Raw genomic sequence first — 16,868 nt, 5'->3', positions numbered from 1 at the left:
TGGCTTTTACTTAATGTTACATATGAGAATTTAGTAGTATATGTTTGCTATTCGCCTCCGTCCATGACACCTAATTTGGTAATTGGACGTAAAGCCTGTCTAAAGACCTTACTTTTTTAAATTTACCATTATTTGTTCAATCAACTGTAATCAAAATGGTTTTTAAATACCACCAGTCAGCAGAGCTATCCGAAATTTCTCTTCCTAGGTGCCTCACCACTAAAGCCAGTGTTTTAGTGTGGACATTATTTTATGGAAGAGAAATCATTGCTGGCTGTTTAGAGTTGACGATGCAAGAGAAGGCTAGTCATTCTAAAAATCCTTTGTTGAAGGGCATAAAGATTTTTGTCTTCCGAAGAATTGAGATACAATTCAATGTAATAATAATCTTTTAGTGTTCATAGCCAGTAAATTCGTTGAATGTTAGTAAAAATAAGCATTTTGACAATAATACCGTGGAGTTTACATACAAGTTTAGTTATCTAGCGATTCTTTTAGTTCATCTGGTATTTAGGTCACAAATTCTTTTTTTTCCGAATTCGCGACAGCTAATTTTTAGCTCTAAATATTTTGAAAAGATCAAAATCATATAATAGGAATCGGAAATGTTATTTATATGATTCATCCGTCAAAAAATTCATCTTAATCTATAAAACATGGTGTTGTTCATGAGAGAGAATGATAATTATTTTTTAATTGGGTATTACGAATGTCACGCTCTGCTTTGAGGGTATCCATTCCTCTGGCAGCTCAGCTATCGTGGCGCTTCATAGATAAATTAGATTTTAATTTATTATACAAAATTTATCTTAGATTTATCACTTATTCAATAATACTTTTTAATGAATTAATATTACCAACATTTCATTTTTTATAATTTACTGAAGGGATTTTAAGTGCGTGTTATGGAACGAGCATATTATAAAGTCATCATAAAACTCACGCACAGAAAGACTACTCCCAATAAAGCACTTATTTGAATCTGGACATAATTTATATTTTTAGTGTAAACATTATATCGAAAAATTTTCACAATACCTACATTGTTCTTTCACACTAATAAGAGAAATTACATTTTGCAAAGTTAATAAATTCATCACCAGACAATAAGCTGTAAGAAGCTCCTAGGAACTGAAAATCTAAGGGCCAACAGCTGGATTAGAATCCGGGATCTCGGCGTGGGAATCCAATTTGCTAACCCACAGCTAATCCTTTCCCTTAATTTAAAGTTGCTCTTGGTCCTTTATAATTTTACTTTCCGCCACTATCTATAAATTCAACTAGCTTTTTCCCCAAAATACTTGTCGGCTACCTTTTAAGGTTAGTTTGAATGGTGAGAATCCAACTAAATATATATATATATATACCTTGTGCGGAAGTACAGAATGTTAGAGGTGGACTATATTTTTCAGTTAATCTTCTAATCACATCAATCTGCTCTAAAGTAAGTTGAACTGCATCCTTGAATTGAGATTCGCAGGGAACATAAGCAGCCCAGAACTGTAACAAAGAATAAACAGAATTTACTTAAAATCTAAAAGATTAATAAAATACTAAGAAAATTAAAATTGTAGGAAAATAAATTATAATACTGTGTTTGTTTAAGTTTACAGAAGCAATATGGATGGGCTTGAGTGAGCATGTTCTTGAAAACAAATCTAATGATGGAATTTAACCACCAACTGGTAGAAACAAAAACCTTGTAAATACAATACAAAACACGAGTATGCTACTAGAAAAGTTTGACATCACAAAAAAACCTCCCTAATGGAAGAAGGATGGTACAATTTATAGAGAGGAGCAGTTTTTAAAGTTTCTGAGGAAGAGTGGACCTGTTTACTCAAGGCCAAATGTTGCTCTTAGTACTTTGAAGTAAGGTAAGACCCATGGGTGACTTCACTGAATAGATTTATAAAAAACTTGTATTTATTTATGCATTTGGAAAAGAACAGAACAATATACTTTTTCGTTCTCAATTTAAATTTTGCCAAACCCTTCAATAACACCTACGGATAATACTGAAACATAAAAAAGAATGAGTTCCTAGTCAAGTGTGCTAATTCCTTTTCACAGTGCTAATTTTAATTTGCTACAGTATTGTTATTTGTAGGGCAGGAATGGGTCAACAATGTCAATTGTTTACCGATTCATTACGATTGATTATTAAATTCGTAAAGGCCTGAATTTAAGATAAAAAGAAACAGTAAAATTTATTTAAATATTGAAAATTCTATGCAAATATATCTGACTGAATCCTGTTTTTGTTGGATTTGTGTTCTAACATATTTAATGATTCCAATGTTTGTCATAAAATATTGAAAAAATTCTTAGAGTGTAAGTATGAAAAATTATTTGTTTTAATTTTAACTGAATTTTTGAAACTAAAATATTATCCTTTCCTTTAATATGTGAATCTTGACCTTTAAAAAAAATATATTCTTAGAAGAACCATGACATTATCTATTCCTATTTTGATATGTTTAATCTACTTCTAATTTCAGGTGTTGTCTTTTTAGTCAAAATAAGTTTAAATGTTTTACAAATTATTGGCTGAATAAAACTCTTGAAGAAAATTTTAAAAAATCAATGAAAATTATTTTGGTCGGGCAAAATGTTTTGAGTTTATTTATATAGATTTTATTATCTTGGTGGAAGCTGGTACTTTTATTACCCTACAAAATTGGGAAACATTGCCCTAAAAAAAAAAAGTGGTGCCACCCTTTTATGTAATAAATCTTAATGAAACCTTGCATCCAGTTTACAGAGAAGCAGGGATGTATGTGAGCATAGAGGAAAGTAACTATGTCCTTTAACGGATGAAGTGTTAGGAATAAAGTGGCTTGCTTTAGATATAAATTCTTGTTAGTTTGCTGGGTGTTCGTCGCTACTCACAGCATGGATCTTGTACGCTTGCTGAAGGAACTCTTCTCAATGTAGAGCAATAATTTACAACTTTGAAAAGAAACTTTTCATTAAATGTAGGAACTAATTTGGTCATTAAAATCTGGTGCGACAGTACTTTCTACTAATTCTCTTAGTATTGTTTGATTTACTGTTAAAAAGTTGGATTTTTTTTTTTTTTGCAAAATGTTTCAATTTTCTGATTGAATCCAAAAGTACCTGGGAAGTGATAAGAAATAGAAGGGTCTAAATTTCCGAACTTTCAATATAATGTTACCATTTCTTTATTGTTCTTCTAAATGTGTTCCTTACAAAACACATCACTTTATTGTTCTACTAAAGGTGTTCATCACAAAATACAAACTTTTATTGCTCTATGTAGGTTCGGCTTCCAATTGAAAAAGTTGAGCAAAACATTTAGGAAATAGAGAGTAGGCAGAGCTACGAGTATGGATAAAATAAGAACGAATTTTGGTATTTAGGTTATTCCGCTGAGTCTTCGTTTAATTTAAGAAAATTAGTAGATCTTTTTTGCTATTGTTGAATTAAATATTATAATTTCACGCAACGTGCAATTATATATTACTTTTTTAATTCCAAACTTGCCAATATCTAAGGTCATTATCTCAGTGCTTAGGCCCATAGGCTTCTGACAAATTTCTCTAGTTACAGTCAGTAACCCAAGATCTCTAAAGAAAGTAAGATGCACTTTCTACTCAGATAATCATAAATTCTCTTTATTTTTTAACAGCTGGGGCAGAGAGAAGTAATGCCATCCTCAAGCAATTAGATTTGGAGAAATTTAACATATCGAATAATTCAGTCTGAGTAATGCTGCAACTTAGGATAGAAATATCTATTGCTTTCATACATCTCCAATGCATAACTTACTTGCTACTTTTCTTTAAGACAATTGTAGGTGTTATTTCAGAAGATAACTTGCGTTAAAATTGATAATTAATAATAAAAAATAAAATAATTGGATATAAAATCTTTTAGAACAAAGGATGGACAGCCCCATTTTCCAAGCTGAGTGTATGAGATTAAAGTTAGGAAAGAAGTGTGGCCATTCTACGTCATGCCTAGCACACTATCACCAGCTCAATGGATGTAAGTAATAAACCTACATTTTACAGCCAATGAAACATAATGAAACGAAGGAAAGTTATTCGCTCGAGAAATTCCGAACCTGTTTATTATCTATCAAGTAGTGAAAGAAGGAAACATTTAGTCTATTATTTTTACACTCGCACGTCTAGCTTTATTTTATTGTTTATTTATTTATTTTTGCAGAATGTATAGAATGTGTGTTACATTTAATTGAATTAAATAAATCAATTTTGATTTTATAGTAGACTTGAATGCATTTTAAAATCCAATTTATAACTAAAGAAAATCAAAATAATTACAATTTTCTTAAGAAGAAAGAAAGAAATACGTTTATTAATGTCCTGGGACATTAGTCCTTTAAGGACAACAAAAATACATACATAAGTTTAATCAATCAAAAATCACTCCTCTGAGTAGCTGCTAAAATATATATTGTATAAACATATAAACAGAAAAAGAAAGACAGGAATCTAAAATTTCATTTTTTAAAAATTTATAAACAAAAAATTTTAACTAACAAGAAAAGAATTGGACAACTAATTATTTACAATTTATATGCAAATAACAATATAGTAATTATATCATGATAATAATAAGAAGGGTATTAAGGTAATGACTGCTGATATCGTACTAATCAAAATTAAAGTTGAATTTGTATTTTATTATAAAGAGGCACTAAGAAAAGTAATCGGAATAAAGAAAATGATCAGCCAATTCATTATGAGAATTGGGAACTAACAGAAACATAACTAGTAAATACAAACATCTAAATAAAACAACGTGTTCTGAAAATTAATACTTCACTGATTCTAGTAGAAGGAAGGCAAATCAATGATTTGGCCTACCTACTAGGTATAACATAAAGAAAAATGTTTTTTTAAATAACCACCACGTCATAAAACTACTCTTACATAATATAAAATTTGAGAAAAAAAATGGCAACAATCTCATTCTACGTTTGCGACCTCTTTGAGATCTAAAGTTCCGAGACAATCACATAGCGATGAAGATCTTTTCATTTTACAAATATTCTTCTTTAAGGAATGAATACTTTTTGAGATTTTCTATTCTAGGTTTTTGCACACCTCTATGTCTAAAACTTATATTTGAAACATTTTTTGCTGGAGAAAATTTTGATGGTCGTCAATTCTGGGGTTTGGCTTGATTAGGATTACTTCTAGAGAGTTATTTTTGTGGAATCTGTGGTACCGTCAATTATGTTTACAATAACGAGACTTAAAGCAGTTGCTTAAATTCAGAGTAGGAAGTAAATGCCCGAAAGTGCATATTTCCTTCTATTTTCAGTAATTTTTGGCAATTTCCTCAAAAAACAATCGAGCAGAACTCTTTACACTTTTGTTCTGTATTAACTACTTTTAAGTGCTCTTGAACATTTTTGTCGGGTAGTTGATCCTAATTCTAATCCTAAAAATCCTAATTTCCAATATGTAAATTACAGTAAGAGAAAAATGTGAGATATGCGCGTTTTTTGGGGGGATGTAAAAATAGAATTAAATATAACTGTAAGCTCAATGAATAATCTTTTTAAAAAACACGTTGCTTGCAGCTGATTTAAGCGTCCCCAGAAATTTAGGGGTGGTACTCTACTCCTTCTCACGGTCTTGACAGCAGGAGTGCAGATAACAAAGAATGAACCTTCGTTAGACACCAGAAAGATAACATTTTTTTAATCCATTTTAAATTTGCTTTCTACAATCTGTAATATTTGAAATTGAAAACCTCATACTGATGTTTAAATATTATAAAAAATAAAAAGTTGTTAATGGCTTGTAGATCTGTGCCATCATCGAAAATGGATGAGTTTTGCATTATAGATGCACCGAGTAATTTTTGCATAAATTAAAAAAAAAAACAAAAACGAATAAATTCAGCTTCTATAAGTTATAATTTTTTTTATTTTATTTTAAGGCGCGTCATCCTTGGAGGTTGTTGGCGCCCAAAGCTTTTTTCATAAATCTGCCGGCCACCGTACTGTGTTCTCTTGCTACAGACAACAATGTCCATCATCGGAGCTAAAAAAAAATCTAAGGGCCGGAAGCTGGATTCAAACCATGGAATACCACTTAACTAATCCGTTCCCTTTCATTGTTAATCCAAATATGTAGATAAGATTTGCAATAAATTTTATACAGCACAAAAAAAAAAGGAAGAAAAGAGATTTACATAATTTGCTTTTGGTGGATGAGTTGAAATGGTGACAACTACTTGTTAGCAGTAGCATAAAGATCCTTAAACCCGAAGGCGCTGTAATAATCATGCCCAACAAGAGCATTGCCTTCCATAATAGGATAGACAAGCTTATTTCATAAGTTGCTGCTTTATATTATAAAACAGCATCTGAATCCTGAATAGGTTATATTTTAATAATGTAATGTACTTTACTTACATTTTACCACTATATTTCATTAACACTGCATCATTAAAACTCCTTTTTGTAAAAACATCATGGAGCTATTATTTAAATACATATATTTACACTAATGATAATTTTGCAATGTTTAAATACATTTATTTCTTGTTAACAATGGAACTTTTAATGGCTTTTCCATTACTTCTGCCGACTAGAGGAGCTAGCTTTTTACAATCTCTAAATAATTTCAATCTCTAAATTATGATCTGTTCAACTTGTGTATATCTCTGAATTTAAAGTATATTTTATTATCTTTACGCTATCAACACATTATTAACTGCATTAGTTAGTTTTTTATGGTGTTTGATATGTACTTGGTTGCAGTGTACTGCAACACTTCAAGTTATTTTAAGTAGAAAAAAATTGAATTTTCTCTTTTGGTTTTCGGAATCCTCTTAAACCTGTTTTCCTTTACAACAGTAGGTTTCCTTTGGCAAGATATTTGCAGATACCTAGTGATTTGCTATCGTCAAGTTATTCTTGTCATTATTTTTCTCAGTAGATGATTGATAAACGAATTTGATAAACGCCTCGTCCCAATAAAAACTAACTATTCAATTTAACAATCATCTTACGTAAATATTAATATTAAAATCTGAAGGTATGAAGCAAATAAATTCGGCTACAAAAAAATTAAAAACACGCCTCTACTATTGTCTCCTTAATATTATTTCCCAGACAACTCTATTGCTTGTCATCTTCTCGTTCAGCCACTCTCCTAAATAATGTGGAGTCCGATTATTCACCAACCGAGTAACAGTTCAACAACTGTTATTTGCTTTACTTCCTTATAGAGCTCATTTAGTTCTTCCATTGTTGTTCCATTTTGAAGTGGTTACTCGTTCTCTAAGTGATCATGTGGCATCTATGCCTGAAGGAAACGATCTATAAAATTAACATCTGGAAGCCATGCGACTTAAGGTAAATCAGCTTACATTACCCAATTATTAGATAGGGTATTCAACTTTCACGTTTCAATAGTATAATTTTGTACATTTCTTCAAGATATTTACTACAGTAGGGACTAACTTAGTCATCAGTTTTGAATGGTTTGTCAATCTTTGTTTAGTTTTAATACAAACAGATCATCTGCTGAAAGATATGCAGAATATTTTAAATGAACTCTGAAAGAAATGAGTGTTTGTTCTTGTACTTAGATAATGCTCTGTGAAGATCATCCATATATACAGCTGTGATTTATAACTTGTTACTAGCAAATAATTCAACGTTGTACAAACACTAAGAGATATAGCAAGGTTAGAATTGTTTAGAGTGCAACGTCGCTGGCGCTAATTGTTATCAGCATCCTCTTCTCAAATTATCACCATGCTCGCCATTGTCAGCATCTCTTCCTGAAATAATATTTCTCTTTAGCATATCCTCTACAATGAAGAAAATAGATTTGACTTTAAAACAATGTTAGTGTATGTATATAACCTAGGTGTTTTGAAAGTTTACAGTTCTCATCTCTATTCAGACTATGTGGCTCAGTCAATACATCATCTTTTAAATAATGTTTAAAGATGTTTTGAGTTGAAACTGTATTTTTAAATTAAATAATAAGTTCTAAAAAAATCTTTTTTAGCATTAAAAATTTCTATAAAACTTCCAAAAAACATATAATTAACTTTTGTAAAATTCCAAAACCTAAGTTGAATCTATGAGTGTTCATGCTAGATTTTTTAACTTCTGCTTGTCCTATTTAAATTAATTCCTATATTAAATTAAGGAATCGATTTAATATTTTCTTAAACTGGCATAAAAAACCTGTACCCTTCAACAAGAAATTAATTAATTTATCTCTTTTAGGACTCTTCGAGTAAAGCACCAACTTTTTACTAAGTGCTCATAATTTACGCTAAATATACTATGACATACCCTCTTCAAATTACAAGGAGAAGATTCATTGTCGGAGTGAACAAAGCCGATTAGCTAACCTGTTCTGTAATTATTAAAGAAGCCACGGAAATTATCTTCGATATCAAGAATCGATCAATTCACCAAATGGTTTTTGAGGAAGAAATTATGAGACAAACAGAAGAAACTTGTTGTTATACTGCTTTTTCAATTTTTTGTTTGTTTGTTGTTTCTCCCAAAAAGAATTATTTGTAAGTCACCACTTCACTAAAACATTAATTTTTGCCCAATTTAGAATCATAGAAATGAAAAAGATTACATTTATGAAAATTCGAAATGAAAAATAAAAATATTAAATACACTTACAAAAACGTTAGCAGCAGTTCTGTATGTAAATTGGATATAAGCTTTAATTTAAACTTCATATTAATAAAGAACTTTGATTACAAAGTGTATTTAAATGAAAATGAAAGCAAGCCACTGTAATCACTGGGAACACATGAATTATAGTCTGGGTGTTCTATTTACCTTCAATTACTACTGCTGTTATAAATAATACAATTAAACTACAGAATAAATGTTTCTCTTCATTTTATTGTTAAGTCATTTTGTAAATGTTTTTCATGTGGTAACAATCTTAAAAGCGAATTATTGTATTTTAAATAAGACGGCTGAGGCGCCGTTGGCCCCGTGACCAACTGGTAAACTAATGATGGTCATCACTGGATGATCATCATTCATGATTGCCACGCCATTTTTATTGTTCGCCCAGCATATTTACTTATTGTACTGTATGAGTGCAGGTGTAAATTTCAAATAAAAAAAAAAAAAAAAAAAAAAGAAGAAATATTGCACTACAGTGAAGCCTTCCGCAACTAAAACGAATTTTATTGAATAGCCTAAGAGCCTATTCGAAAAAGTGGACTATCCATTGAATAAATACTTTCAATTGAGAAATTTTCTTCATTCTCGACATTAACATTACATAATCGCCTCCCCTTCACAAAAGATAGGCACTGCCTTTTATAGAAAAATTGTACTTTAGAGAGGATCTACGTCATCCACTATCTCAAAAGAGAAAATTCTAGACTATCAATGAAGTCATTGATCACACGATGGAAAATTAATGGCTCTATTTGAATTCCTCTCTTTTCCTTTTTATGGCAATATTGATTATTATTATTATTTAGGATGTTGGTAATCTTAAAATACAGTTTTTGAAACTACAAAGCTGTTGTACGTCACATTATTAAAGAACGGTATATTCACATGCTGAATTCATACGATGTCTCCCCTGAAGAGTTATGGTGGAAATAGTTCAGACAGTTAGACATAAACAAAGCTGTTTGCTGCATATGAACAAGGTGTAGCAAGTAGATGTACATATATCAGCCATGTGTTCTTCTCCACCCCCTCCACCGCCTTTGTGATCCTCTCTTAATTATGTGAGATCTTTTATGCTGATTGCAAGCCTGCTTGTTCAAATGTCTTACACAGACTTGGCTCGCCAGCTACAACTATGAATATATCATGCGCACACATACATCTAGCATCACACACATCTCCTTGTGTAAATTTAATACCAACCTCCATAATCAACTTCCATTTGCTAGATAATTATGTGTAAATATTTAAGTGAAAATCTAGCCATACTGTAATTTAATACTTTCATTGGCCGCACACTCCTTTCATTTATTCTAAAGGATAATTTTAACTATTATGCTTTAAACTATTAACAAACATGTTTCTGTTCAAAAGTTAGAACTAACTTTTATTTAATAAACCAAAAAATAATTGGTTTAACAACTTTAAATTGTTATTTCCAAACTTTGGAAAGTAAGAATATACTCAAATTAGTTTTATACTTTTACAAAACATATCTTGTATGGTGTGGCTGCAAGTAAAAAAACAATTCTGTCTAATTGGTTATAAATTAATTAAGTTCAAGTAAAAACTAAATACACATTACTCGCCTGTTCTCCAAGTAGACTTATGAAAACTTTTACAAAGAAACAGCAACTGTGGAGCTACCACGTAATGAAAAGTTTTAGGTTCCCGATTCCTAAGCGGTAATATTAGCGCTCGCCGTCAACAAGGCCAACCGTACAACGGTTTCAATCACTTTTCGCGAAGTTGGCCAATAAAAGCCGTGAGTTGTTGCTGTAGTAGAGACTATTTGGCCTGAAATGTCAACGAAAAAAAGGAATCATTCCCCTTGCGGTTGCAGGTTAAAAACAGCCCATAATTTTTTAAACTAAGCACGTATTCAGTGCCCGAAGCCTTCTTAGTGCGATTTCAGCCTCCCATTACAGTTCTCTAATAAGAGGCTTCTGAAAGAAAAAAAATCTAAGGACAGCACGCCAGGACTAGATCGTAGACCATCTACTCCCATTTTCTTGAGCTTCATACTGAGCTAAATACTTTCCTTGTTTGTAATTATTTTGAACGGCATAGCAAATTTGATTTGTTTAGTAAAGATAATGCATGTTTTTTACATTAAAGAAACATCTCAAAAAATTAGATTATTCAAAGTGATTTCTCTTTTAAAAAATTTTTAGGAGTTATAAAATATATACATAAATAAAGAATTAAAGAAGAAAAACGATCGTCTAAGATTAAAGCATCATCAGAATCGTTATCAAGTTACAATATTATTGATTATTATTTGTTAATGAAAGGTTGTCAACTTCGTAAAGCCACTTAGTCAAAAAACTGGTCAATTAACTTACTAACTTATTTGAAATGATCTTATCTACAATGATGCTTTCAATTGCTAAATTACAAGTCACCTCTATTCAAAACACAATGTGAAATATTTACTCACATTTCTTTACAAATTCTTCAGTAAGTATTTAAATTGATCCTTAATTTATTACGAACCATTACAATAAAATTAAAATGAAAAGCTGTGTTCCTAATGTCAGCTCATTACAATATTATAATTAGTCGTTTAATATTATGTTAATATATTCAGGAAATGTGAAAGGCTGTGGTTAAGTAATTAATTAAATGAGCAAAGTTAGATCTGCCGGCAGGGGGAGTGATGGTATGAAGTTCGTGAAGAAGGGGGTTGCAGTAAACAGTTTCACATTTGTAAACTTACAGTTCTCAATCGCAGCCACTTTGCCAAACTTTAACGTGTTTATTTTGTTAAAGCAATTTGTAAGTGACTCAGTTTTACAACATATCCACTTTCACTCAGGAAATAGATCATGCCGGACCTCTTTGAGACAAGAGGCCGCATCTGGCATTGCTATCCTCTCCCAGCTATCCCTACTTACAACTTTGCTACGAGACTCAAAGCAGGATGTAACAGGCGCTTCTCTCAAGGGGCTTCCAACACCGCCCCAAATTTAGGCAAGAAGCATTCCATATTAGAAATCTATTTCTAAATACTAGTCAAGAAAAATTGTGGGAAAAACATGATAGTAGCTACCCAACCTCACCAACAGCGTCTAAATTCGGTAGAAGTATTTGAATACAATTTTTGTTGAACTATAATAAGAAATTCAATCAAGTATGACAAGAATATTCCCTGCTTAACAAACTTACGTCTCAAACTATTCGCTACAAATTATAGTTATAACCTTACTTTTAATTTAATTTTTTAATTTAAGTTTTGTCAAGAACTGAGGTCACTGGTACCCTATGCTTTTTTTCAGCATGTTGGCAGCCTGCAGACACTGCTCTCTAGTTACAGACATCACTGTCAATCAACTGACAATGAGCTGTAGAAACCCCTAGGAAGAGAACGTCAACAGTTGGGATCTCCTCGTCGGAATCCAGTACACGAAAAAGAGATCCTTCCCTCTTTAAGGTTATTATTGTTTTAATAGAGTTGATTATAAAGTATAACCCAAGAATATCTTGGTGAAAAAATACCTTGATATCTTAAGTCTTATTTTTTATGAATAAACGTTCACAGCATTTAATACTGTATTTATTTTTAACTTGAGTCACAAATTACAATAATTTCAATTTTATTAATGTACAGGTGGTTCAGCATAAGACTACCGTTACTTCAGGAGGCGATTCTGGCCATCATTTGAAACAAAAAAGTGCTATATAAACTATGGCTCGATTCACTTTCATTTTATAGATATTTTTAATTTTATGTTTTTTCAAGGTACTACAACTTTTTAGCAAACAGTTGTCTATATTTCTCAAACTATTAGAGCTAAAACAATTTCAATAAGCTCATTAGAAAAAAGGTTAAATTTCCTTTTAAATAAGCTAATTTATATTTCAAAATAATAATTTTAAGTATTTCACATTGTGGATAAAACATAAGAAATGCCAAGTTTCTAATTTTTTCCAAAAACTTGGACGCCATTTTTCTCAAACATTTTATATATGTTTAAAACGTGCACTATTCATGAAAAACATCTATATACAATCAACTTTCGAAAGATAAACTATGAATAGTGGTTATTTTAAAAATTGATGCAGAAATTGCTTATTACTTGCACAAAATAGGGATCAATACAGACAGCGTCGGCATTATGAAAGGAATTCACCTGCCATAAGAATATAATTGATCAGAAACATCAAATCCAGTACCATTTTTTGCAAATGTGTAACTTAATAATTAATTAATTAAGAACTATATTCTAAAATATTAAATTTACGTGATAAATAATAAAATAAAATGGTATGTGAGTTTAAATGAGTGTTAGGTACCAATTTCGAAAGAAAGGAGTTTCGTTTAACGAGTTTAGATCTGTGGTTATTCTTTAGTTAATTAAAAAAATTTGCTAAATAATGCGAATAAAACAGATTTTCTTGAACTACACAATAAACTTTTGGAACTAGGAGGTTGTGAAGAGCTAATAAATAAGCCGAGAACTTACTTATCGCTCTAATCTCCAAGTTAAAAACTGGCATGTTTTATCCTAATACGGCTTATAAAAATAAATAAATACAAGAAGAAAAGATAATTTAAAGTCTACATTTTCATTAGATATTTAGTTGTTATTTTGCTATCATTATGCCAACGTATTCGAATATTGAATATAGCGATATATTATGTAGCGTTATGTTCGTAGTTGGGAATAGTGGAGCTAGGCGGGAGTATGCTAGATGTTTTCCAGATAGGCCCAGAATCGCCACCCGAAGAAACGGTAATCTTACGCTGAACCATTAAATTCTTGATAAAATTTATTCAGAATTAGGACGTACTTGGTTTTCGGCGTCTAATTTTAAACCACTTTTGGGGGGTTGACAATCGATAAAAACGTAGAATTTTAAAAACATATTTCTCAATAAATATCAGTTTAATGTTAATGAAGACAAGGAAATTATCTCCCACGATGGTACACTTAGAACTTTGGTTGTATTAACTTTTAAGTAATCTAATTTTGAAAAGAGTAAAAAGCATTTCAAACTTAATCGTATTCTAGTCTCCATGTCAATATGCCAGCAGAAGAAGCGTTACATCAGCCAAGCAACCTAGAGGGGCCGACACGCAACCCTTTCTGACAAACTTCTGACAGCAAAACCAGAGACGGAAGTGGTTGGTCTAGGGGAGGGTTACTGACAATAATGTAGACAAGAGAGCACTTACGCATTAATCAGTTTTGAAATACCTAAATTTAGTCTCCAACAGCCGTTGCTCTTAGTTGTTGAAATGTCAATATTCATTAATTTTTTCTTTGTCTCTCTCCCTCTAAATGCTCCAAAAAAGTTTTGAAAACTTCGAAAAGATGATTTTTAAGTTTTTTCAAAGCATCCAAATGAGTTGTTAAAAAGAGCCAGACAGTAATACCAATAGTAATGAAAGTGTTGGTAATCTTCAGGTCTGATTCCTAGGATACCGAAGTCCTACTTTTTAATTCACTGATTGTATTAGTTTGATGATGTTGAGAGAGTGCAATTAAGCTCTACGAAATATATATTACATTTTCCGCCGAATATTCCACACAGTTATATCAGATTAGAATAGAAGTCAATCATCTTCATTAAAAATGAAAGTACATTGACGAAATGACTACAGACTTTTCAAAATAAAGTACTTAAAGTAATAAAGTACTCAAATTTAACCTTCTATATTTCGTTAACTATTATGATTGCCATACTTCCTCTTAATAGGAGTTGCTTTAATATTACGTAGGGGAGGCCTAACCCTTTCATGCTGCCGAATTTTATCAATATCGGGCTAAGAATTACAGAGTTAATTCTTAATTAATTATTAGTAATAATAATTTTGGAGGGGGTCTCACATACATGGGGCTAACTCCTCTCCCATTCGATGTATTGCATCAAGACCCCCAGAAGGAACATTTACATAAAATTCTGAATCGAATGACACCTCATTCATGAAAATCGGTTCACGCGTTTAGGCGCTAAGTTGTTTACAAAAAAAAGTAACATTTTCTGAAAATGCCGTTTTTTGCTTATTTTCAGCAACTTTTTTCTCGAAATCTAACATATTTGGGTTGCTGCAAAAAAATTACAGATATAAAGGTGGATTTGCACTATATTATAAGAAAATTTGGGTATTTTATTTTTTATAGAAAAAGAGAAAAAAAATTGTCAAAGTTGGGTTTTTTCGCAGTCTTTGACGATCAACCCTTGTACAACTGTCCTACCGGACAGTTTTAATATTGCTGGGCTACGATTACTAGAACAAATTAGATTGATAAACAATAATCATCCGACTAGGGGAGTAAGAAATAAAAATTTCATCACTGTACTGTCCATTTTGATAAACAGATCCCAGAATATAATTTTTTGCTAAAAGGCGTTTAAACAAGATGCAGATGCTAAATATTCTTAACACATAAATTTTATTAACATTAATACCATTTTTATTAATTATGTACATTTTAGAATTGATACTTTTCTTTTATAACTAGTAATAATTCAGAGTTTTTATAGTAGATTAATTTTTTTTAGGCGAAAAGCCAACTTTATTGATATGAGTATGTCATTCGCTTCTGAGCAATAAATAAATATTATGTACATAGGTTTATCTACGGCACAAAGGAAAAGTAGGAAAGCATAGATGTTAGAAATGAAAAGTTTGTAAGAGATAACAAGAAACTGGAGTACAATAATATGGCACGACGAAATATGGCATTGCGAAAAGTTAGGAGACTTGCAGAATAAGAATTGTGTTACATTTAACCCTTCAGCTTTAATTTTGTACAAAATTGTTAAGTCTAACTTACTATTAAGAAACAACGATGAAGTGAATTAATTTATAAAGATTGAGGTTAAAGAAAATTTCTATTAAATATGGTGATAGAATTTCTATTTTGTTTTTGGAAAAAAATTACAGAATTGTTGATTAAAACAAAATATAAACATAACGAAAATCAATTCGAAACGTAAACAATTTAAAATTGAACTTAAATTTTTAGGGAATCTCAATTCACATAATTTAACACATGGAAAGAACTGAAATGATCTTACTTTTAAAATAATTATCTCTGTCTGGATGCTTTCAAAGAAGAAGAAAAAAATTAAGCTGCTAGTCATTCAGAAAATTATTAATTTTAGTAACATTGTGGTAGATGTAATCTTTCACTCAATGGTAACATTTCACTGCGGTCTTTTCTTTTGGTGAAAATGTACTGCAGTGATAGTGTAACATGAATAGTGTAGAGCGTTCAAAGTGGGGAATGAAAACCCCGTGACCCCAATCCTTGTGCTCTTCTTCAGTACTTTACCAAAAAATTTTCTTCCTCTGCTTTCAGCTACCATCTTACTTCATAATTTAATGGCCCACCACGCTGTGAATTTAAAAGAGCATGTAGCAATGGCGCGAAGATGGGAAGCTGAGACGAGTGAGAGAGAATGAGTGTGTGTGTAAGATAAAGATGAGGAAAAAATGGATTGTATGATTTATTTGTAGCAGGAAGAATGTGGAGGCGTTGGTAGAAATCTGGAGTGAGCAACAGCAGCTTCAGCAGTACGAGGAGGGGTTTGGATTCATCAATAATGTAGAGTCTACGTCGGACCGGATATAAGAAGTGGGTCTTAGACAAGGTGAAGTGGAGGCACTCACCTGTGAGCTTTCCACTTTAAATAGAAGAACACAACTAGTGATTTTATTTTTATTATCAGACCACCAATTCTTCAAAAACAGCATTTATAAACCATTTCATTACAGGAACTTATTCTTTTAACTTTCATACACTCTATTAATCGAGCCCAGCTAATGATTTACTCTTCTTAATAACTTCTGCACTAACTAACACAGCAATCAAGGCGCTATCATCATTAAAATAATTTAACAGTATGATTAAAACGATCAGCAATTTTTTTTTTTTTTTGCGCATCAACAGCTGAGGTTATTAGCGCCCGGAGCTTTTTTCCAGTGCACTGCTGGCCTCCGGATAATGTTCTCTCGTTACAGATAACACTGTCCATCACCGGACAGTGAGCTGTAAGAAGCTCCTAGGAAGAGAAAATCTAAGGGTCAGCTGCTGGATTCGAACCCGGGACCTCCGCGTGGGAGTCCAGTATGCTAACCTCATAGCTAATCCCTTCCCTTTAATCAGCAATAATGGCCACGAATATGGAAGTTAGTTATTCACTGCATTTACGCAACAAAAACTACCCAATT

At 31.5% G+C, this 16,868-nt stretch overlaps 1 protein-coding gene across 3 annotated transcripts in view; it reads right to left on the bottom strand.

The window, feature by feature from the left end:
• The window catches only part of LOC141456489 (dipeptidase 1-like), a 411,813-nt gene that overhangs the window by 5,978 nt on the left and 388,967 nt on the right, over window positions 1-16,868 (bottom strand). For all 3 annotated transcript variants that reach the window (XM_074132531.1, XM_074132529.1, XM_074132530.1), the window contains one exon: window positions 1,368-1,500. In XM_074132531.1, coding sequence (XP_073988632.1) covers window positions 1,368-1,500 — 133 coding nt within the window. The remainder of the gene's footprint in view (window positions 1-1,367; window positions 1,501-16,868) is intronic.

This window comes from Rhodnius prolixus, unplaced genomic scaffold, assembly GCF_049639745.1.
Source record: "Rhodnius prolixus isolate KJV_2025 unplaced genomic scaffold, Rpr scaffold_4, whole genome shotgun sequence".
In the NCBI taxonomy this organism is placed as follows: Eukaryota; Metazoa; Arthropoda; class Insecta; order Hemiptera; family Reduviidae; genus Rhodnius; species Rhodnius prolixus.
Note: the sequence above shows the minus strand (reverse complement) of the source record. Positions and strands in the feature narration are given on the sequence as shown.